General features: G+C 43.8%; 1 protein-coding gene across 5 annotated transcripts in view; it reads right to left on the bottom strand.

The window, feature by feature from the left end:
- Positions 1-1151: 1151 nt before the first annotated feature.
- The window catches only part of LOC133425368 (nck-associated protein 5-like), a 204052-nt gene continuing 180812 nt past the window's right edge, over positions 1152-24391 (bottom strand). For all 5 annotated transcript variants that reach the window (XM_061716190.1, XM_061716193.1, XM_061716191.1 and 2 more), the window contains 6 exons: positions 24208-24295; positions 17354-17668; positions 15758-15879; positions 15356-15470; positions 14345-14502; positions 1152-2788 (listed from right to left, as the gene is read on the bottom strand). In XM_061716190.1, the coding sequence (XP_061572174.1) occupies positions 2489-2788; positions 14345-14502; positions 15356-15470; positions 15758-15879; positions 17354-17668; positions 24208-24295 (1098 nt within the window). In that variant the 3' untranslated portion in view covers positions 1152-2488. The remainder of the gene's footprint in view (positions 2789-14344; positions 14503-15355; positions 15471-15757; positions 15880-17353; positions 17669-24207; positions 24296-24391) is intronic.

Consider the following 24391-nt stretch of genomic DNA (forward strand, 5'->3'; position numbering starts at 1 on the left):
TAATATTAATAATAATAATAATAATAATAATAATTAATAATAATAATAATAACCAAATAACACTGCTGGTAACCATTTCTCTTTACAAAGTAACCAGGAACATTTAAGGAAAAAGGTGAAGCATGTCAATCACACTACAGTCCGACAGTACAAAACGTGGGTATAAATACTGGACGTCTAGAAAAATACACAAGTCCTCTTTTAATACAATATTAACAGTTTCATAGAAAACTTGAAACACACAGTCGGCTCTGTTGATTAGCACCAGCTGGTCAAAATCCAGAGAGAAATTTGGCATAAATCCATGTAAAGTTCAAATATGTGTTCAAAATAAAATGATAAATCGTTTTTAGCATCAGCTCTTATTGATCAAAATAAAGATTTTCTTTAGAAACAGAAACCCCTTAAAGAAATCCACAAGAAAAGATCCATGCGATGTCCAAGAACAGTAGACTTACAACCTTGGTTGAATGATTGGCAAACAATTTACATCTTTATTCTTTTTTTTCTTTCTTATTTGCATATATCAATCACCAATGCCCATTCTGATATTAACTTATAGCCATTTTTATATACAACGTAATATACAGCGAGGAGAAGAAGACTGAGGTTGGGAGAGGTCAGGCTTGCCGCGATGCTACATGACACTGAAAGCGCTACTGTTGGGATTCGGAGACTTTTAACAGGAGATCAATAAAAGCGAAAGACAACAGAGGGCTATTTGAATGTGTCAAACGCTGCCGACAGCTAGGCTTAATTCTTACAATCTTAATGAGTCCAGTACGTTCCCTGAGCTACCAACAATGAGAAGGGGTGTCTTCAAGCCAAACTGTTGGTTGTTTGTTGTACCTGCATGTCATTTGGACACATAAAAAAAAAAAAAAAGTTTAAAAAGTTAGATTTTTTCTCCATACCAAGTAGGCAAATCCATCCCCAGGAAAACAACCGGATATGGATCTGCCTGACGTCACGGCAAACCAAGAAGCATTTACAAATAAATACACGGTAATCATGTTGCTGGACCCCCCCCCCCCCAAATATTATCGATTTCAGACTCGTCAGCTTGATAAAACTGAGAAATCTGGCTTTTTTCTCTTTTTAAAGAGCTGGCAGATGCGAAGGGGATTATTTTAAGCCGAGCCAAGTCGTTGTCCAAACCCTAACGAACTAGATCTTATTCCTAAACCTAACCATGCACATAAGGAAACCTGTCATGTGACTGAACGTTGGCCGTCCCGCTGCTCCCCTAACGTTTCTTTTAGGTCCAAATAGTCGCACAAATAAAACAGGTGTGCCAAAAAACTAATTTCACAACGGTTCAGGAGAGAAGCAGAGAAACCAGGTATTACTACTATGGGTATCACACGTAGCAGCGATAAATTATCCAACCATTTGGGCTTAAATGGAAGTTTTTTGCGAATGGGAACGCCGTCTACTGCACGGGTCCGCCCTGCGACGCCTCTGAACAATCATTCACTTTACACTCCTCACAAACTTTATACAGTATTCGTTACAGTGCAATGATAAGTACCCCAGCATGGGGCGATGATAACCAAACATGTCAAAGAAAAGAATCAAAAACAACAAGAAAAGAGAAGGTGTGTATTGCTGTTAAGTTGAACCGCACCCAGAGTCCAGCTACTAAAGTCCTGGTTGGGGCTGAGGTTTTATCCTTGCATCTCCAGTTTCACTAAGTGCTTCGTGTTGTACGTAGAGAGTTAAAGGTTGTAGGATTAAAAAGTGTTCAAAGTAATTTCTTTTTCCGGAGTTGCTCCAGCAGACGAGTTCAGACGAGGAGGCTGCAGTGGGGATTTCTTTTCCCTATCTCTGTTTGTTTTTACCTCAGACACCACGGTTAGCCCGGCCAAGCAGCGGATTATTTTCTTTTCAATACAACAGAAATGTCTCTGGTTCCTCTGGAGCTGATATTGATTTCCGAGTGGGCCGCACTTACGGGCAGTAACAACCTCCGAGGTGTTATTACTTCTGCAGCCATCCAGGTCGCGTTGAGTTGTGGCTCCTGTAAGAGTCGTGGAATACAGCCGGTACGTTCTGTACCGATGCAAATGGTCGAGAACGGAGTGATACCAGATCCATTTCATAAGAGGGACTGTTTTTTCTGGTCGTTTCCAAGACCAACATATTATTTTCTTTGTTTTTCTTATTCTTATTTGCTGCTCGACTTTAATGGGCATTAATTTTTGGCACCCAAAGGGACTTCATTAGGTTTAAGCACCAGATTTGCTCGTTTAGGATTAGGCGGCTTGGTGTTTACTGCAGTCATGTTTAGAGGATACCTCCTGATGAAATTTCCAAGATATTAAATTTATCTAAGGTTTGTTATGGTCGGAGAAATGCGAATCTTCCCAAAAATTCCCCTTGTGGGTCAACTGAACCCTTCGACATCCAACCCAAAAAAAATGAGAACAGCCAGGAACTCAAGAAGTCCGAAGCGTCAGAAAAACGTGAGGTTGAGCCTCATGTTTTGTCAGACGTCGTTGGAGCCCTGACTGGTGCAGGAGGAGAAACTGTCGTAGAGTGAGTCGCTGAGGGAGCCGGCGGGGTCGGCCCCGGGCCTGCTAACGAACCCGGAGGAGGACGAGGGCTCTTCCAGCTTGCAGCAGTTGTCCTCGCTCCTCCCTCGGTCGGACTCGCGGCCTCGGTGCCCACTCAAGCTCTTGTCCGGACACAGGCTGCCCTGATTCAGCTGGTTCAGGGACTCCAGAGACATGTCCAGGGAGGCCGGCTGGCCGGGACTGACGGGAATCTTCTCCAGGGGAATCTCCGTCTGCAGAGGAAAGAAAGAAGCTCAGATCAACACGTGTTCATTTATCATCATCAACAATGACTCTGCAGCATTATGACCTACGCCCAGTACTAACAAAATGTAGTAAAGTAGTAAAATAATCAGGGGGGATGGTGGATTTGATCATATGGGGACAGATAATTTGTGCTGATTACAAATAATATAATATATTACAAATAATAGCAGTGACCAAAACACCTGCAGAAATACTGCAGGAATGACATAGCAGCAGTTAAATGCAGCCTTCTGTAAGCTTTAAATATCCACTGGGCTTACATCAAATACATCAAAACACAACAATAAAAAACACTTTTCTGAACTTATCAATATGACTCTGTCCTTCACAGGATAAGTAACATGGATCACTGCAAAAACTCAAAATCTTAACAAGAATATTTGTCTTATTTCTAGTTAAAATGTCTCATTTCAGTAAAACAAATCTCATTACACTTAAAACAAGACTCATCACTGGAAAAAACAACAATTTTCACCTGTTTCAAGTAAATTTTCACTTGAAATAAGTAGAAAAATCTGCCAGTGGAACAAGATTTCTTTGCTTGTAATAAGAAGATAAATCTTGTTCCACTGGCAGATTTTCCTACTTATTTCAAGCGAAAATTTACTTGAAACAGGTGAAAATTGTCAAATAAGTTATTTTTCTGGTGTTATTTTTCTGGTGATGACTCTAAATGTTGAAATAGCAGTAAAACCACATTCATTGATGAAATGACATAAGGGATGGAAAGGGGGGATGGCAGTTTTACAGGGGGGATGATTTGGACCGTTTTTATTTCAGGGGGGGACGCCGTCCCCCCTCATCCCCCCTCATCCACCCTCAACTCCAGTACTGCCTACGCCAAATATTAACTTCCCTGTAAACAGACGCCCATCACTGGAGAGTAGCGTCTGCTGCTCACAAAGCAAGCGGAGATCAAACTCTCATCGTGGGCTTGTCTTCCAAAGCAATAAGCCGCACGGCCCTTTGCAGCATGACAGTAATCTATATTGAGGTTTTGATCAAAGACCAAATGTATATCTTGGGTGTTGGCTGGCACGCATCTCTGAGCATCTGGGCTCCCCGAGTCTCCCCACCACCGTAACTGGTGTGTAACGTCTTATTTACTTGATCAACCTTGCCCGGCGTGTAGATCAGCACACGCGGATGTGGCGCTCTGGGGAAATGTCATGCTTGAAGGAAACCTGCTGTCCACACCGCTTCAATTAGCGGGAGCAGTTTCATCTTGAGGGCGTTATCGATTAGTGCGACTGTGTGTGCTCGGAGTCGTGAGTGTCCACAAAGCGTTATTGTGGCTCTTATCGCCATACGGCCATCAAATCTGAGCATCGTGGGCTCTCAAGGGCACGCTGCCTCAGGCAGCGCAGCGGTGATTCCACTGGCAACAAACGTGGACAAACTCCAGCCAACCGCCGTCCGTTTCTAAACAGAGGTAAACAAAACACACCTAGAAATACTACTTATTTTATGATGTGCCACTTGTGCATGTCTCAAACGGAACATTAACAAGCTTGTTGCTGCGGCATTGGGCATGACTTCTCCTGAGAGACCGTAGCAATATTTTTGATAGTAAGTGCTTGTTTTTGTTTGCAAAGCGAGCCTGTGAGAGATCACAGCGGAGGAAAGGATATTTGTGCAGAGGTGAGGGCAGCGTGGATGAGCTGCGGGGGATAGAACCCTCCAGGGAAGCCCCAGCCCGGACCGGGCAGCATTCAGCTGCAGCAGGTGCACGGGTCACGTTGTTTCAACCTCCCTCGTGTGGTTAATAGATGTTGTCGGCGCCGTTTCATCGTAAGCCGGCCATCTTCGGATGTGATCGCAAGGTTCTGCACACTGAGCTCAGGACGGACGTTTTTCAGATCCAGATTTCAGCTAGCTCAGTCCACGCATTCTTCACGTTTGTTTTACTTCACTCCCGCCGTAATAAAAGAGAAATATCTTTGCCAGCGAGGGAAATGGTTAAAGCAGTCCTTATTTAATTAACTCCAGAGGGGGGGATGACTGATTTGATTATATTTCTGTAAACTGAGGATTTTATTCAGATTTAACTGCTTGGATATCTTGCCAGCTGTGTGACGTTACTTCCTTGTACCAGGGAAATGCCTTCGCCTTTGAACAAAGACGCCAGAGGAAAGTGTCGCCACTGAATATCGATTGTCATATCATCATCATAAAAAACACAAGGAAAACCAGAACATCTCTAGCTATGAAGCCACATAAAGGTAAATAATCTAGGTTCAGATTTAATCTGTCGTTTTGGCTGAGGCATCTGAAACGGGGACCGGCAAAAGTCAAAAATGGTATGGCTGTCACTCAAACGAATAAAACACACTAACAAAGCATAACATGGTAGCTTTATGTAATTTTACTCAACAAGCTACATGACATTTTAAGGAAAAACTGATCAAAATGGACTCGTTTTTTGAGACAGTCCCCAGTGGTCGGTGATTGAACGGTTTCATTTTCTGTTTCTGCATCCGGAGCAGCTCTGAAAAGTGGATGTTTCCTCCTTGATCCCAACAAAGTTAAACCTCAGGTACGTGGAGGTTAAAGGATGGATGAAGAATGTTGATCTAAACCTGACGAAGCATCACCAGATGCTTCCTGACAAGTCGTGTTCAAGCAGCTTGAGGTTTTTCCATCTAACTGGTGCGTTTGTGGCCACAGCGAGCAGAAACAACGGGGTGTGTTGTAACAGCTAGTTTCCCCCCACCGGCCTCATAAACGCACTCGTCTGCCCGTCCCGGTGAAAACTGTTCTGTGATTAGGGGCTGGGATGGAACCAGCGGGAGGCTGAAGCCAGGGGCGGTCCAGACTTATTGGTACCGCACAATCAGAGCAGGATAGCCAGAGGATATCCAGCGGAGAAAAACACACGTTGTGCCCTTTACTTAATATGGCATCCAGCATGCCACCAAAGTACACACAATTGTACTTTATTGCAGCTTCTTTTGGGGAAAATCTGTCTTCTTAACCCTTGTACTGTGTTTGGGTCTTCTAATTCTCCTGTTCCTTCTTTCATCCTGCTCTCTCCTTCCTTCTTTTTTCCCTTCCTTCCCTCTTTCATCCCTTCCTTATTTTCTCCATTCCTTCCTTCTTTCCTTTCTCCCCTCGTACATTCTTTCCTTCTTTTCTCCCTTCCTTCCTTCTTTCATCCCTTCCTTCCTTCTTTTCTCCCTTCCTTCCTTCTTTTCTCTCTTCCTTCCTTCTTTTCTCCCTTCCTTCCTTCTTTCCTTTCTCCCCTCGTACATTCTTTCCTTCTTTTCTCCCTTCCTTCCTTCTTTCATCCCTTCCTTCCTTCTTTTCTCCCTTCCTTCCTTCTTTTCTCCCTTCCTTCCTTCTTTCCTTTCTCCCCTCATACATTCTTTCCTTCTTTCCTCCCTTCCTTCCTTCTTTCCTCCCTTCCTTCCTTCTTTTCTCTCTTCCTTCCTTCCTTCTTTCCTCCCTTCCTTCCTTCTTTTCTCTCTTCCTTCCTTCTTTTCTCTCTTCCTTCCTTCTTTTCTCCCTTCCTTCCTTCTTTTCTCTCTTCCTTCCTTCTTTTCTCTCTTCCTTCCTTCTTTTCTCCCTTCCTTCCTTCTTTTCTCCCTTCCTTCCTTCTTTCCTTTCTCCCCTCATACATTCTTTCCTTCTTTCCTCCCTTCCTTCCTTCTTTTCTCTCTTCCTTCCTTCTTTCCTCCCTTCTTTTCTCTCTTCCTTCCTTCCTTCTTTTCTCCCTTCCTTCCTTCTTTTCTCTCTTCCTTCCTTCTTTTCTCCCTTCCTTCCTTCTTTTCTCTCTTCCTTCCTTCTTTTCTCCCTTCCTTCCTTCTTTTCTCCCTTCCTTCCTTCTTTTCTCTCTTCCTTCCTTCTTTTCTCTCTTCCTTCCTTCCTTCCTTTCTCTCTTCCTTCCTTCTTTTCTCCCTTCCTTCCTTCTTTTCTCCCTTCCTTCCTTCTTTTCTCCCTTCCTTCCTTCTTTTCTCTCTTCCTTCCTTCTTTTCTCCCTTCCTTCCTTCTTTTCTCTCTTCCTTCCTTCTTTTCTCCCTTCCTTCCTTCTTTTCTCCCTTCCTTCCTTCTTTTCTCCCTTCCTTCCTTCTTTTCTCCCTTCCTTCCTTCTTTTCTCTCTTCCTTCCTTCTTTTCTCTCTTCCTTCCTTCTTTTCTCCCTTCCTTCCTTCTTTTCTCTCTTCCTTCCTTCTTTTCTCCCTTCCTTCCTTCTTTTCTCTCTTCCTTCCTTCTTTTCTCCCTTCCTTCCTTCTTTGCTCTCTTCCTTCCTTCCCTTCCTTCCTTCCTTCCTTCCTTCCTTCCTTCCTTCCTTCCTTCCTTCCTTCCTTCCTTCCTTTCTTCCTTCCTTCCTTCTTTCTTCCCTTCCTCCTTCCTTGACCCGAAGACAGCACAAGGGTTAAACGAGGGAACCAGTGAAACTGGTGTCAGTGGGAAAAAGAGCAAAAGTTGTTGAGTTTTTCCCTCTCTCACTCAAGTTCCCCAAGACTTATTTCAGTCTCTGAATTATAAATAAAAGCAGACTTGATTTAGCGGGGACAGTCACGGCAGATCCGACTCGCATCACAGGTTGTCACAGGTGTGGAGGACGAGCCCAAGCGTCGGCACAGGTGTTGCATGCCGATTAGCTTTCCTGGGTCTCCTTCAACACCCACACGCTGCCGTTTGCAGCCGCTTCTACTTTGGTGTCGTATCAAAATAGCCGGAAAGTGTTTTTGGGAAAGAACAGAGCATGACGAAATGTGCTGGTGTCTTTTTTAGAGGAGCGGTGTGACGGCGAGGAACCGTTTCAAGGTCCTGACTTTGTCAGCCGGCGGGAGGAAACGGGGACGCGATCAGGGTTTGATTTCAGAGGAGCACGATTCATCAGCAGGTCGACGCTTTTGATCTCTGCGGCACCTGTGGGTGCAGCCAGGGCGGCTGGAAACGCGTTAGCTCATGCTGCGGGCATGAGTCTCAGTGAGAAGCCCCCCCCCATCTCCAAAACACGGGAGGCCAAATCCGCAATTGGTTGTGCATCAAATGTCAGTAATGGGATCTCTAAACTTGAACCCAGCACACTTGTTCTTGTCAGACACTGAGTGAGAAGTGTTTTTTTGTAACAGACAGACATGTCTGCCCCCCCCCCCCCCCCCCCCTGCTGGGAGGTGTTTTCCTTCTTTACCTTGATGTTTCTGCACAGATGAAGGGCTTTAAACTTGTAACAGTTAAGGTTTCTTAAGAAATCAAACAGCCTTTTTTCTCCCATTCCCTGTTGATATTTTACTCTGCAGACTCACTCAATCAGCAGTAACGTCTCTGCTCTTCATCTAACGAGATGCTGGAAGCAAAATATGACCTAGCAAGACTTCTGAGAAGGATTATGAGATTCATTAGCTTTTGAATCATTTTGTAAAACCTTTGCAGCTCCAACACATTTCAAAGATCTTCATTTGGACTGGAGTTGGAGGAGGGGTCCATGAACCACCAACAAATCCTAACATTGTGGTCGTGGAACATACGGAGCCATCATAGATGCAAATGTAGCGTTCATGTAGTCACCTGACCTCATTCTTGAGCATCTGCACCCCTAATGAGACCACATGACCTTGATAAATTGTCCTAAATTCCAACCTTTATGCTCCGTCTGCACAGTGAAACGGTGTTCTTGCTTGGGGGTTCCCCGTCATGTGGGAGGGGAAAATGGGGCAGGAGATCAACGGTCAGATCGGTGCAGTGTCCGCAGCGATGTGGACTCACCGGTGGTTATCTGTGCGCTACGGTGGCCGACAAGGGCCAAACGCACTGCAACGGCCTAATGCGTCTCAGTTAAGGAGAACGGCTTCAAGTACAGAAACGATTCAAATTCACAAACTCAAAACGAGGTACAAAAAGAGGAACGTGGTGCAAATGAAAAAACGTGCTGCAAAAAACAAAGACAAATGCAGCATCATCAAACACTCTGCAAATAGAGAAACCATGCAAAGCACAAAACGATATAAAACAAGAAACCATCTTCAAAAGAAAAACCGCTTCATAACCGGTCACTACAACTGGAAGTGCTCCAAACCTGCAGGGGGCGCTGCTGACTGAACCACAGTGTTTACATCCATGGTTTAAACATACAGCGGGAACGGTAATGTGATATAATGTGGTTTATATCACTGTACAACGCTGTACATTACGAGACGTTTCTTTAATATATTTTAACGTTACAGTCAGCTGTTCGGTCACGTTTTTTCATTTGCACCACGTTTCTCTTTTTGTACCTCGTTTTGAGTTTGTGAATTTGAATCGTTTCTGTACTTGAAGCCGTTTTCCTTAACTGAGACGCATTAGGCCGTTGCAGTGTGTTTGGCCCTGGTCGGCCACCGTAGTGCGCAGTGACCAAAATAACAAGATTGTGGATCCAAGTGGCTGAAATGAGATTCCTTTAAAGCGTTGCTGGACATGGAGATGAGATGAGTTGAGAGGTTGCACTATTAGGGATGGACCAGGAGCAGACTTTGTTTAGGAATCATTTCCAGTTAGGGCAGAGGTCCTGGAGAGATTACATGACCTGGGAATCCCTTGGTATCCTCAGGAAGGGCTGAGTCTCTTCTCTTAAACTGTTGCCATGACACAAACTCTGATAAGGAGAAGCCTGTGGACACACGGATGGTTAACTGCTTTCCTCCACGGTTTTAATAATGTCTCGGACCATAATTTGACCCTCCTAAAACAGAGTTGCTTCTTTTCCAGGGTGACAGGGTTAATGACATGAGCAGCTCCTCGTTGGATCATTTACGGTTTGAAAGAAAACTCCCCAGCTCTCCGGGAGCAGACAGAGCGTTGGTGGACGGACGACGTCTCCTGTATCTACAGAAGCTGCGTTTCGTCAACGCGTGGGCGTGTCTAATGAGTGTTTCGCTTCGGCCGCCATCACATTTGGAGGAAGAAGTGAAAAACTAATTTTCCATCGCTGCTGAAGGAGTTTCCTGCCTGAAACCTCCACCGCTAGAAACAACATTCACTCGTGGTCGACGGGTCCTGAATTGCATTGCAATGAAGACAGAAGTGAAGGAGGTTTATTGTCTCATTGTGTGTGTTCTCTGCATTTCATCACAGAGGTGATGGCGGGCCAACGCGAGGAAGAGCGATGGCTGCTTCGCTTTCCATTTTGGAGTCCCGGACAGTGATGGAAAGGCAGCAGATATCCCCGCTGCTGCTATTTGTTTGTGCACAAATCTAGTTATTGTTATCTAGTTGCCATATTTCAAACTGAATCACACTCCACGTCAAATGAAAAGTTCCCTTTCGCTTCAGCACACAATCATCGCTCAGCGTTACAAGCTGTTCACATCTCAAGACGATGCTGCGCATCCCAATTCAGGGTGTAAAGGCCACATAAACGTCAGGAAAGTCCCTCAACACCTTTCCCAAGGTTCAAGTTTTATTTCCCTGCGTCAATATCTCTTTGGGACGAGTTAGTTTGAGGAGGAAATTAAGACAAATGGAAGGACAAATGTGTTTTGAGCAAAAGGAGCGAGACGTGGGCGGAGGAGGCAGACGGAGAGAGTCGTACAGGTGGAACAAAAATAGAGAGAAGTGAGACGAGGGAAGGCACGTGGGAGACAGAGACACCGGGAGGAAGGAGAAGGGGGCGGGGGCCGCCGTTAGCAGGGCTGTCAGGTGCTGTCAGGATGATGAATGGGAGGCCAGCGCGGGCTGTGAGGGCTCTGATGGGAGCCGCTGAGCTTTACATCACTCTCCTGAGCGTTTGTGAAAGGTTATTAAAGGCGCTTAAATCACCGCGCCGTGACACGGGCCGGCGAGCAGCCACCAAACTTCCCCAAAACTAAAGCCAATGACGGCGTCTCCGGAGTCAAAAGCCGCGGAGCCGCAACAAAGGGACGGCGGCGGCGCAGGTACGGGCGTGTGCAGCCGGGGATGAGGGGGTGATGACACTCGGATAGATTGTCTTTTTCACAAGAATAATGTAGGGTAAATGGGTTCAGCAGCAGTCATCCATCATGACGGCCGGTTCCCAGCTCTGGAAGAAGGTTATTGTCACAATAACACCGGCGTTAACCCAGCAGGGGTGCTAACACAAACCCAGCACGTCCAGACTTTTATCTTTAGGGTGGAAAACTTTTTACAATAATTTGAATAAAAAAATTCTCATCATGTAACGTGAGAAGTAGGGATGGGAATCGAGAACCGGTTCCCAGTGTTTCAATTCCTTGGAATCGTTTGCCTTTTTCGCAAACGATTCCCTTATCGATTCCAGTGGGCCCGAATGACGTCACCAAGCACGTTGCACAACGTGCAGGAAAACACGGGGACAAAGCGGCATAAACGCTCGAAAGTTTGGTTACATTTTACCAAAAAGGATGACAACAGGGCGACGTAAGCTCTGCGTCGATTTAACGCAGAACCATAATTCATGCTTTAGAAGAGCTGTCGGACACGGTCACCGCTAGATTCTCCTTTCATCAAGGCAGGGAAGAGAATCAGGCCAGAATAGATGAATGTCACCAAGCAGTGAAGTTTGTGGTGTTGAACATGTTACTGGACATTCTTGTGTAATTGCCACAAAATAATTTGTTGTATTTAGTTCATTTCTACAGAAGAATATTTATTTTATATTATTTTATATTAAATACATATTTTATATTACAAATAATTTTGTGGGGACCCCTTGGCACACTGAGGAGCCTGAGGCTGGGGGCGTCTTAAGACCTCATTATATTTTTTTGTTCAAAGATATAAAACAAAGTTGATACTAAAATTGTTTGTTCTCCTTTTTTCCAAATGAGAATCGATAAAGAATCGAATCGTTAAGCAGAATCGAAAATGGAATCGGAATCGGAAAAATCTTATCAATTCCCATCCCTAGTGAGAAGTTGAGGCGGGGGCGGGTTGAAGTGCCGACGCTCCACCAGCTGATTTGTATCTGCAGAAGTTTTTTTCCGTGCATTTTCCATCCAGCGCGTCCAATTAAAAGACGGGCGGGTCGAGGACGAGACAAACGCAGCAGCTTGTTGTATTGTGTCTCTTACATCTCGGCTAATGAAGTTGTGCTTGCTGCTTGGTCGCACAGCGTGGCGGTTAACTTCCCGTTCGACGCTCTGCCTTTCTGCTGGGATCAAAAGAAAAATCCCTCTCTCAGGCCCTTACAGCTGAAGTGGCTTCTCTCTGAACTTCTGCTTTGTTAAATGGAGACTCAGCCCCGTGAAATAATACTTGAATGAAATTCAGTTCCTGCTTCAGATGGCAGAGCCGTCACACCGACCCTGCAGCTCCTGCAGCCGGCTGTCACTCGTACAGTCAATAACGCAGACTATTTATTCATGAAATCACCACACACGCTATTATTTATTGTTAAAATGTTTGGCACAAGCTGAGGAGGCTCAGAGGAACCGGGAGCATTTTAATAAAGATGATTATAATGATCTGGTTTTATGATGTGGCACCTTGAAATACCCAAAGTTGACACTCAAAGTCTCGGTGAACCGGGGCGCTTTGAGATATTTTAGGATAAAATAAGGATATGTTAACAAAAAAATCATTGAGATAATACATTTAATTGGGACAAAAGGTAAAAATACACAATCAAAAAACGTCTGAGATTAAAGTAATTTACAAAAAACTAAATTATGATAAATACAGGACTGTCTCAGAAAATTTGAATATTGTGATAAAGTTCTTTATTTTCTGTAATGCAATTAAAAAAACAAAAATGTCATACATTCTGGATTCATTACAAATCAACTGAAATATTGCAAGCCTTTTATTATTTTAATATTGCTGATTATGGCTTACAGTTTAAGATTAAGATTCCCAGAATATTCTAATGTTTTGAGATAGGATATTTGAGTTTTCTTAAGTTGTAAGCCATGATCAGCAATATTAAAATAATAAAAGGCTTGCAATATTTCAGTTGATTTGTAATGAATCCAGAATGTATGACATTTTTGTTTTGTAATTGCATTACAGAAAATCACAATATTCTAATTTTCTGAGACAGTCCTGTAGAAGAATATGATCAAATAAAATGTGAGACTTTGTTTTTATATATATTTATCTTATTATAAAAAGGACCTCAAACTCTCAAAAAGACAAAAATAAAATATTTGTGGGACAAAATATACATTTAATAAGAAAAGATTGTGAGTGTTAAGCGCACCGGGTCCCCCTACAGGCGTGGAGGTTCCACTGCTCTACGAAGCTGAGACTGATGGGTGATTTATGCCTTAAACAGGACGGGCCCGCCCGGCAGGATTGTATTTTCTTCTGTACTTCTTTGTCATTTCCAAGCTGATAGAGACAAAGATTGCTGTAATGTCGGTATGCTACTTAACTGAACATTCATCATCTATTTCATTTTCTCCATTGTTGCAGCTGAAGCTCATGAAGGCGATAAATAACAGAACTCTCGCCTCTTTCAGCCGATGGTGAAGATGGGAGACTGGACCACACTTCCTGAAAGTGATGAAATATTCCTCCAGATGAAACGCACGGGGGCGGGTCCGGTCAGAGAGGTGATGCAGATCACTTCGGTTTGCAAGAATCGACCGATCAGACGATTATGATGATACTCCCACTGCCCTTTCATGCTCCATCACACACGGAGTTCTGAATAAGTGATCCACAGACACGCGACCAATAGTTCAGGCTGATGGTGTGACATCATAAAGAGGACAGCAGAGGTCAACGCCAGACTACAATTCAGATGTTTTCCCGCTGTCCCTCATACAGCATCGATTTTTAAAGTAGTGTGGAGTCAGTGCTTTTTCTTCCTGAATATGGATTTTTGCGTCAGGGTTGTTGTCGGGGCGGCAGCGGTGCGAGCGAGCCGAGCGCGGCCGTCCCTAAGAGCCGGCCCGTGCCGGCTGGAGGCCATTTCACGCTCGCTGATCCTCATTTGTCATTCAGCTGCGTTAAATACTGGTAGGCAAATACCCTCCGCTGACGCGAGGGGCCGAGGCGATCGAAAGCAATTAGGTGGCTTTTCTTTCTGCGAAAATCTGCAAACAATTCCAGGAGCAGCAAGGAGAAGCCGAGGCGTGCAGACAAAGTCGGCGGCGGGGAAGACGGCCTGAGAGGATCGGCTCACGCCTCAAGAACACTTTCAGAGGCAGAGCTGACTTTGAAAGCGGACGGGCCTCGCTCTGATCGGTCGACTTGCAGACACAAAGGAATGGTGAAAACTCAATTTCTCCATGGCTCTGGTGCAAAGATAAAGCTGCACAACACCCACACCTGGAATGTTACTGATTTCAAGCCCCTCCGCTGGGCTCCAGTCAATGAGAACATCGATTTATCCCAAAACAATCAACTCACGACTCTTCAGGTTCCCGCCACAAACGGGATGCAACAGATCAGTGGCATCAGTCAAAGGATTCCCACTGGGCTCACGTGTAAAAGGTTTATAGAGCGTAAAATAAAAAGAAAGCTGCTTCACGGGTGTCATAAGAGGAAATAACAACCAGTAAAGTGTTTGATAGGAATCAACAGTGAACCTGTAAAGCAGCCTTTAATGAGGCGAAGCAATGAGCTGAGGATAATGAGGCGTTTGAGTACTCACGCTGAGCCTGTCTCCCGCCCTGCCGTCCAGGGACGCCTCTTTGTGCAGCAGGTTGTACTGGGAAATCCTCCGGAAATCCACGTCCTGCTGGTAGAAGTCCATGATGGACAAGGACTTCTCCACGCTTCTTCTCGTCAGGGTGTCATCATTCTGCTCCGCTGTGGGCGGAGGAGGCATCTTTAGCCAAAGACAACACAAAAATTAAAGCTGCAAGCAGCGATGAACGGGCCCTCACACCCTTGTGAAAGTTCAGGCTGCAGTGGAAGCTTGTATGACTTGCATGTAGATTTTTCAGACCTGGACATTTAGCGGATGAAACCACCCATGACTCTCTATATAGAACCATTCAAAAGTTATGGCAGAAAGTAGGAACTATCAAATATGGACCAATCAGATGAAGGGGGGGCGCGCTTTTTGGCGTCTATCATCGCCGTGGTAACGCTTTTGACTGAGAAAAGCTAACCCTAACCCTAATGCGCATCGTCGCAGGATCGAGACGCACACTTTGATGTATAACACACCTGGGTGCACGTTACGGTTCGGGCTCTAAAGCGGCTGAAGAAATGGCATAAATTGCGCCAAAATTACGCAATTAATTCAAAATGGCCGACGTCCTGTTTGGTTTCGGTCATGGAGCCAAGAGACTTTTCTTTAAGTTGCGACATGATACAGGTGTGTACCGATTTTCGTGCATGTACGTCAAACCGTATTGTGGGGCTTGAGGCACAAAGTTTTCTAGGGGGCGCTGTTGAGCCATTAGGCCACGCCCATTAATGCAAACCATTAAATTTCAAATTTTTCGCCAGGCCTGGCTTGCGTGCAAAATTTGGTGACTTTTGGTGCACGTTTAGGGGGAAAAAAGGCCCTCATTTCGTCAGAAGAAGAAAAATAAGGATAAGGAGGAAAAGGAAAAGGAAAATTCCTACAGATACAATAGGGCCTTCGCACTGTAAATGCTCGGGCCCTAATAAAGGTATTTCCTAAGTGAGTGGGAGACAGAAATCGTCCTACCGGAGTCGGTTCTCTTGGTTCTCCGTGGCGAGGCCGAAGTGCTGCCGGTTCCGTCGGGTTCGGTCTCGGTGTCGCTGCTGCTGCCCGGGTACGTGCAGACACGCAAGGCCCTTTCCTGTTGACGGACGAGGAGTCAAGTCATATAAATGATCCAAAAAATACTATTTAGCAACTGTTAAAGACAGAATTAAGGCCGATTTTCATTTGAATATAAAATAGAAAACTGATTTTTGGTGCAATATTTCATATTTCAGGCTTTAAAGGGTTAAGAGACATTGGAAATGGAAGCAAACTGCACAATTGGCACAAATCTCAAGTTCCTTCAACTGTCTGAGACCTACTGAAGTCCATTTTGGGTCATTTCACACAGATCTTTGAGTGACGTCACGCGGAGAGACTTACACTAGTTGTATCCAGCTCCGTGGACTTCAGCTTCCTCTCTGCCTCTCTGTCTCTGTCCTCGGTGGAACCTGACGTGCTGCTGCGCTGGGCACCAAAGCTCAACCTCTTTGTCCTGATTGCATCTGCGAAATGAGTCGGGAGGTGGACAGCAGTTAGAGGACGGCCATCAGACAGCTTCATCTACGATAAAAGAAGGTTCAAACAGATGATGGAGGTGCACGGGATGCTCTCGGGCCTCTCCAAATCAACCCCTGCCTCTGCTGTGGCGGGGAAATAGATGGAGCCTAATGTCCTGCAGGCACAGATCCGAGTGTGATTGCTCATCCTGCTGTGTTATTCTGGCTTTAATCAGCCATCTGATTGCCTGCTACCCAGCACCGCTCTCCTGCGCATCAGCGCCAGGTCGAGGCGCAGGGTGCTTTTATGATCTACAGCCGTGCCGACATGCTTATCTAATTCCATTTGTCGGTTTTCCTCGGGGCAGGCGGGCGTACACGCTCCTGCGCTCTCAGTTGAGTATCAAGTGTCAGTGTTGATGCATTAGTGTCTGAATTAGCTGAGCAAACAGGGTTCTTTGTTTAATCAGGGTTTAATAAACCAAACGACTTCCTCCTGTCTGTCCGTCGGTAGGCCCTGAGCACTCCGGAGGGAAATGTGTCAACATAAAGTTCAGCAAACATTCAATACTTCACTTTGCTCCTGAAAGGTAGACAAACCGTCCGAGGCTCAAGGCTTAACTGGAACCATCCAACAGACTTTTTCATTCATTTTCCCCATCTGCAGAGGTGGGTAGTAACGAGTTACATTTACTCCGTTATATTTACTTGAGTAAGTTTTGGGAAATGTTGTACTTTTAGGAGTAGTTTTGAATCCCTATACTTTTTACTTTTACTTGAGTAGATTTGTGAAGAAGAAACTGTTTCTCTTACTCCGCTACATTAGGCTACGTTGAGCTGTTACTTTTCTTTTATCCCTTTTATCCACGTACGCGTCAATCTCATGACATCACTGGGTGATTATTTGGGAAAAATGTTTTTTTTTTGCATGTTTTGTCACATTTACACAGACTCAAACACACACAGAGTTTATAAGAGTTCATGGGCTTGTTCTAGTTCTGCCTGGTTAAAAAAGAAAAGTACAAAGGCTTGAAATGTTGTGCTACTTGTGCTTAATTTATTTTTTTATTCTGCTATTTTATTTATTTTATTATTTATTAAAGCACTTGAATTTACTTTAAGCTTATTTTAATTTAAGCTATTTTTTATTTTTTATTAATTTTAATTAATTTTATTATTTTATTGATTTAATTTGCCTGAAGATGATTATTTTGTACTTTTGTCTGTTTGAATGGTTGTGTTAAAAAAATAAATCAGACGTTACTCAACAGTTACAACAGTTACAAGTACTTTTTTACTTTTACTCAAGTAATTATTTGGATGACTACTTTTTACTTCTTCTTGAGTCATATTATTCTGAAGTAACAGTACTTTTACTTGAGTACAATTTTTGGCTCCTCTACCCAGCTCTGCCCCTCTGCCCTTGAATGGTAATTAAAGCAAACACAACAGATCTTAGTTCTGGCGAGTGCAGACTAACCTGAGGAAGCCCGTTGGGGCAGGCGGCTCTGGGAGTCCTGGGGGCTTCTGCCAGAGGTCACGGCGGGGTCGGACCGGGAGTGGCCCAGGCCGGCGGCGGGGGCGTGCAGGCGGGGTTTGGGGAGGGAAGGCACTTTCACAGTGGGCTGCGAGGGGTCGGGGCGTGGACAGGGAGCCCCCTCGGAGCAGCCGGCGGTCACCGCACCGGGGCTGGATTCAGATTTGGGGATGTGGCGACCGCTGGCCCGCGAGACGGAGTCGGGGAGGGGGAAGGTGCCGATGCCGCTGTCCAGGGTTCTCATCTGACAGCTGGAACCTAGGCCGCGGGGGGGAAGGGGAGAGGAGTGTGACACGTGGAAGGCAACAACCAAGGAAAAAGAGAGGAGGGCTCGGATTCACATGCAACGGAAAGGGTTGTGAGTGAATAGGGAGTCTGCAGGTTCAGTCGGAGAAGAGAGAAAATGAAGCATCAGTGAACAACTGATGGAAACCCTAAAGTCCTGCAAAGGTTAAATTCTGCTCTTTTGAACCTTTTAATAAGGAAAATAAATTATGAACACAGTGCTATGATTTATTTAACAAAAATACAATGAAAAAAAAATGTGGGCAATACCAAGTACCCCGTTATTGCTTCCATAGGACTTAAGAGGGTAAGTTGTTCATCTAACTGACTAACTGATCAGCAGGTGTGGAGACCTTCATAAAAGCAGACATTTCTGCAATTTGCTGGTCAGGAACATTCAGTTATGTGCAGTACTCGAGTTGAGGGGGATGGCATCCCTCCTGAAATAAAAACGGTCCAAATCACCCCCCCTGTAAAACTGCCATCCCCCCTTTCCATCCCTTATGTGATTTCATCAATTAATGTGGTTTTACTGCTATTTCAACATTTAGAGTCATAACCAGAAAAATAACACCAGAAAAATAACTTATTGGACAATTTTCACCTGTTTCAGGTAAATTTTCACTAGAAATAAGTAGAAAAAAAGATTTATCTTCTCATTACAAGCAAAAAAATCTTGTTCCTCTGGCAGATTTTTCTACTTATTTCAAGTGAAAATCTACTTGAAACAGGTGAAAATTGTTGTTTTTTCCAGTGATGAGTCTTGTTTTAAGTGTAATGAGATTTCTTTTACTAAAATGAGACATTTTAACTAGAAATAAGACAAATATTCTTGTTAAGATTTTGAGTTTTTGCAGTGATCCATGTTACTTATCCTGTGAAGGACAGAGTCATATTGATAAGTTCAGAAAAGTGTTTTTTATTGTTGTGTTTTGATGTATTTGATGTAAGCCCAGTGGATATTTAAAGCTTACAGAAGGCTGCATTTAACTGCTGCTATGTCATTCCTGCAGTATTTCTGCAGGTGTTTTGGTCAGTGCTATTATTTGTAATATATTATATTATTTGTAATCAGCACAAATTATCTTTTCCCATATGATAAAATCCACCACCCCCCCTGATTTTTTTTAACTACTTTACTACTCGAGTACTGGTTATGTGAAAACCGCAAAAGGGAAAGACATAAGCAGCAGTCTGAGAAAATGTTTGCAGGGCTGCAAAAAGAAAGCCTCCATCTAAAAAAAACCCCCAACAAAGCATGATTTTGGGTCATTTGTGCAGCCCTGCAGTCAAGTCGTGTTGACTTCTCTGAGACCTGGCTGAAGCTGTGTCAAAATGAGATTATTTCATTGATTCATCAAAGTCAGATGTTGTGGTGGGACCTTAAGAGCAAGTAAATATCCAACCTCGATGAGTTGAAGCAACGTCAGAACAACAGCGATGTGAGAAACTGGGAGTTATTGCCGCTGAAGGCGGGACTACAATGCACTGAATCATGGGGATACTTAGTATTGCCCACATGACTTATTTTTTTTGTTTGTGGGGGGGCTTCAGTTTTAGCAGAGTTAAAAAAAGGAAACACCTGCGACAACACGTGTGCAGCATGTGCAGCCAGCAGCTCTGAGCTGAACACACATCGGAGCTGCTGTTGGACGGCATGCTGGGTCGCATTTGAGCGATGACAGCGAACAGATGGACAGTGTTTAGAAAGCGCAGAACCTTGACTCAGGATTCAGCAAACAGACGGCACTTGAAACTGTGAACACTAATGAGCAACAGTTGAAGCATTTGCATTTCTTGCTGCTGGTTTTAAAACGACAAATCATCATCATAATTACCTTTTAAATGTACCTTTTAAAAGTTACCTTTTAACAGTTTAGGTTGGAGGTCACGGATCCTCAGTTTCTGAAAAGCTTTAGGTCTGTTTTTTGGTTTATTTATTTTTACTGTGAGGTGGGCTGATATTGATGGATTGTGCTCCAGAGCCTGGTCAAGAGCAACACTGAGCATTGCAGTTAAACTCAAACAGACTCAGGAAGGGAAAAGTCAATATTCTGACAGTCAGCAGTCATGTGTACATCCAGGACCTGTGAAGAATGAGATGTACACGTGGTGTCCATCCCACAGACGTCCTGTGACTTGTACACGTATGTGCTGCGAGGTGAGGACAGCACCGCACACCGAGTCCTCATCTAAGCGCATGTTTGCAGATAAATAAACCAAACATGAATCTGTGTGTGTGTTTGTAAGGAACAGAAAGGTGGAGGGAGCCATAGATTGCACAGCTGTGTAATTGAATGCCAAGCCTGGCAGTTCAAAATGTCCTTTATTTCCAAACTATAACAAGGTCCACAGTAATTCCACCCAGAGGCAACGGCACTGGATGCAACCTAGTTTTTCACCAGTTCCCCTATCACTTCTCCGCACGACCTCCGAGGCTCGGGGGCGGGACGTGGCCTAAAAAAACGGCTCTACGCAGTGAAGACGGACAGGAACCAGTCGTCAGAAACTAACCTTTGAGATGTGAACGCAACAGGAGGCTACAACCAGTACTGGAGTTGAGGGGGGGTTGCTTCCCCCCCTGAAATAAAAACAGTCCAAATCATCCCCCCTTTCCATCCCTTATGTAATTTCATCAATGAATGTGGTTTTACTGCTATTTCAACATTTAGAGTCATCACCAGAAAAATAACACCAGAAAAATAACTTATTTGACAATTTTCACCTGTTTTAAGTACATTTTCACTTGAAATAAGTAGAAAAATCTGCCAGTGGGACAAGATTTATCTTCTCATTACAAGCAAAAAAATCTTGTTCCACTGGCAGATTTTTCTACTTATTTCAAGTGAAAATCTACTTGAAACAGGTGAAAATTGTTGTTTTTTCCAGTGATGAGTCTTGTTTTAAGTGTAATGAGATTTTTTTTTATTAAAATGAGACATTTTAACTAGAAATAAGACAAATATTCTTGTTAAGATTTTGAGTTTTTGCTGTGATCCATTTTACTTATCCTGTGAAGGACAGAATCATATTGATAAGTTCAGAAAAGTGTTTTTTATTGTTGTGTTTTGATGTATTTGATGTAAGCCCAGTGGATATTTAAAGCTTACAGAAGGCTGCATTTAACTGCTGCTATGTCATTCCTGCAGTATTTCTGCAGGTGTTTTGGTCACTGCTATTATATGTAATATATTATATTATTTGTAATCAGCACAAATTATCTGTCCCCGTATGATAAAATCCACCATCCCCCCTGATTTTTGTTACAACTCGAGTACTGGCTACAAAAGATGTGTACGATGGAGACCAGTATCTTATAGTCCTAACGTGAAGAAGTCAAGTCAGATCAGAATACGACCAATCAGAGAAGAGAAGCGTGTGATGTAGGCAGAGCGACAACCAGACCAATATCAACAAGTAGAGCAGGAAGGCACTACATCCAGCTTATTGGTCTGAAGCTAACCAGAAAGAGAAGAAAATTGCAGTTCCTCAAAGGTCCACTAGGGACTGGCTCAAAAAAGCGAGACTCCCGTGCTGAAGCCAATCTGTGAAGAGGAAGAGGAACACTCAACTGAGTTTCCAGCTCCGATTTCTCAGTAGAGCTCTGAAAAGCCCCGAGGATCTTTAAAATCCAAATGTGCCCCCCACTGATTCACCATCAAACACCATTTTAGAGCCATTTTCTTTGCTCTTGGTCATTCGAATGATGCCTCAGGGAAACCTGACCAGTGAAGAGCAACTTAAAAGCCCACTTTCATAACTCCCAGCCTGGATTCTCCTCTGGCGACTTGCCTCCGCTTGCATCATGGGCCGTCTGGGTGTAAACTCCATGATTGATGTGTTTACCTGGCATTAAAACCCATGAGCGCCGCTCTTTGGAGGCACGCAGCGTTGGCGCGGAGCTGGGGAGGCACAGCTGCAACTTTTATGAAATATTTAACTCAAACCGGCTGGAGGTGCTTAGCTGGCAGTATTTAGAGAAGCCAGAATAGAGAAACAGCGGGATTATTCATGGTGCCGTGGCTCCGACCCGTCAAAACTGGAGTTTGGAAATTATTTGATTACTCTCTTTAAAGCTGTAAGATTTGGACTTTCAAATATCTAAAATCAACTAAAGGAATGTAAGTATACTTATTAAAAAAGAAAGTCTTGAAGAGCGGGCCGTAGGCTTTTACTTTGGAAAAGTTCTGCAGGAGGAAATGGGTCTGGTACGCCACCCGGTCACAACCATTTCAGTCAGGAAAGAAGGTATGAAACCAGTCACAATGGCCTGGATGTGGGCGACTAACAGCTAAGACAGCTGCTATCGCACGTTTAATTTCTGACTATTCAACAGTGTCCAGAGTAGGAATGGGCGATATTTTACCGTTCACGATATACCGTCAAAAAAATGGAAAAAGGACAAATTCCCGTTGATGAGGTTGTTGTGTAACAAACATGGCAGATCTGAGAGCGAGATAGATTTATAGTTAAAAAGATGGAGTTGAATTGGTATTTTTTTTATCGTCATTCTTATCGTTATCGGGATAAATGCCAGAAATGATCGTGATACATTTTTTAGTCCATACTGCCCATCTCTAGTCCAGAGGCAGTTTCTTCTGTGCCAACAAGCCTCGTAACACCACTTTATAGCACCAAAAATAAAGACGAGAGAGTTACAATATCAGTTTTTGGAGCAGTCAGCGATCACTCGTCGGACGTCGATCACTAAGTGTGAACAACTCAAATATGCAACGAGTCGTCAAGCTGTCTCCGATTGCAGACGGATGTTAGGATGCCAAATATCTGGATCTTTCAGGGAAATCCTTGTTCGTGTAAGAACCAATAAAGGAGCGAGGAATGCTCTCCTGTCGCTGTCATGGCAACCCCGCGGAGCGAGGAAGAGATGCTGCAAACGCACCATACCATAATTCATGTAAAGGACGACTTTTTTATTACGAGCTACTTTTTGACGCGTTCCTGCTCTCTGTGCTACAATTTGTTCAAAGTCTGAATGTACCTCTTTGGATAAAATTATATAAAAACTAAATGATGGATGCATAATTTGGGGCGTTGAATGACAGCTACGACGTGTTGCAGAGCAGAATCTCAGAGCTGGTCGGTGATTTTTGACTGATGTCTGGTTACATTAAGATGAGTTTTTATTATGTAAAAGTTTATGGCAGTTTAAACGAAACAGAAATAGTTTTAGCTGATTTTAAAGGAAACAAATGAAACAATTCTGGGACTGTTGCGTTAAAAGTACTAAGAGGTTAATATAGAAATGATCCGTGCCATGGAGTTGAAATAAACCAGCAACAAACACTGAAACGGTTACAAAATGGGTGACAAGCGTGAAACAATCAGCCACTCTTCTACGATCTAAGATTATCGGACCGCAACAATAACAACCATCATCCAATCTCATCATTTCTGATGCGATGATTTCTCCACCGATGCTGCCGTTCAGGCGTTGTAAAACACAACCTTGGCGCGCATCGATCACCTCAGCCGACCGTCAGTTTACACGCCGCGTCCGTTTCCCGACAGTCGTGTTAAGTCGGGCGGAAGGAGAATGAGCCGTCAATCACGTCAGGAAATCACCACTGAGGAGCGTTGAGGCGCCGGAGCGCTCGCCGCCGTCGTGGAGGTTAGTGACAGCTTTGGTTGGTTTGTGTGTGAGAGAAAAGTGAAATAGATGTGTGGATCAGAAAAGGGAAGACAATCGACAACTAAGGCCCCTCTAACTTTGATCTGATTTGATTTTACTGAGGAAAACTTAATTAAACTGCTCAAGTAAATCAAGTCCCTGACGATATTCAAAAAAAGCTGTAATGTTTTGTAAAATGTTAGAAAACTAGAAAAGTGAGAAAAGTGGAATGAAAAATATCATCTCATTTTGACTTTGAAGACAGTGATGTGTCTCAAAAAAGTTGGAATGTGTGAAACAAGTGAAACTAAACAACAAATAAGGTTAATAAGCAAGTCAGTAACACGATGAGACCAGCAGAGACATGCATGTCTAAATCATGACTTTTCTGGGTAATTTTCCTCAGAATAAAATGTGAAGACTGTAAGAATCTGAAGGAATCTCTGTATGTTTGGGAATCGACCAAAAATCTAAATTATCTGGCCGTGATTTTTGGGTCCTCTGCATTAAAAACAAGCTTTTGTAAAGTAAATCACGACATCGACTAACTAACGTCTGGAAATCTGAAAAAAGAGTTGGCTGAAACCTCCTCAAATGCAGGTTGACCAGTTACCAACCATATTTGGTTACTTCAGAATACACGTTTACCACTTAACATAGTTTAATAATCTCCAATAACCCTCAGTTTTAGTTTTACTCACAGGTATATACCTGTTTCAGAGTAACGTGTCAGGGAAGGCTTTGCACCTTTCAGCAAGACAATGATGTGCCACATACTGAAAACATGACAGAATCACGGGCTCACGTGGCTGCAGGCCAGACCTGTCAGCAAACATCCGGTTTGGCCGTTTTTGCTAAAAGATGGAGACATGAACAATCTTACCTATCATGTGGTCTTGACAGGCCGGGTCTGCGATGTTTCCCTCCTCGCTTTTGGCTTTCAGGCTCATCTTCTCAGTCAGCTTGAGGGTCTAGAAATGTAAACAAATTGTGTCTGTAAGCAACAAAAACTCAAACATCAGGTAACAGTCCAGAATAAATCAGGCAGAACACAACATGCAGCAGAG

Source organism: Cololabis saira, chromosome 24, assembly GCF_033807715.1.
Source record: "Cololabis saira isolate AMF1-May2022 chromosome 24, fColSai1.1, whole genome shotgun sequence".
Lineage (NCBI taxonomy): Eukaryota > Metazoa > Chordata > Actinopteri > Beloniformes > Belonidae > Cololabis > Cololabis saira.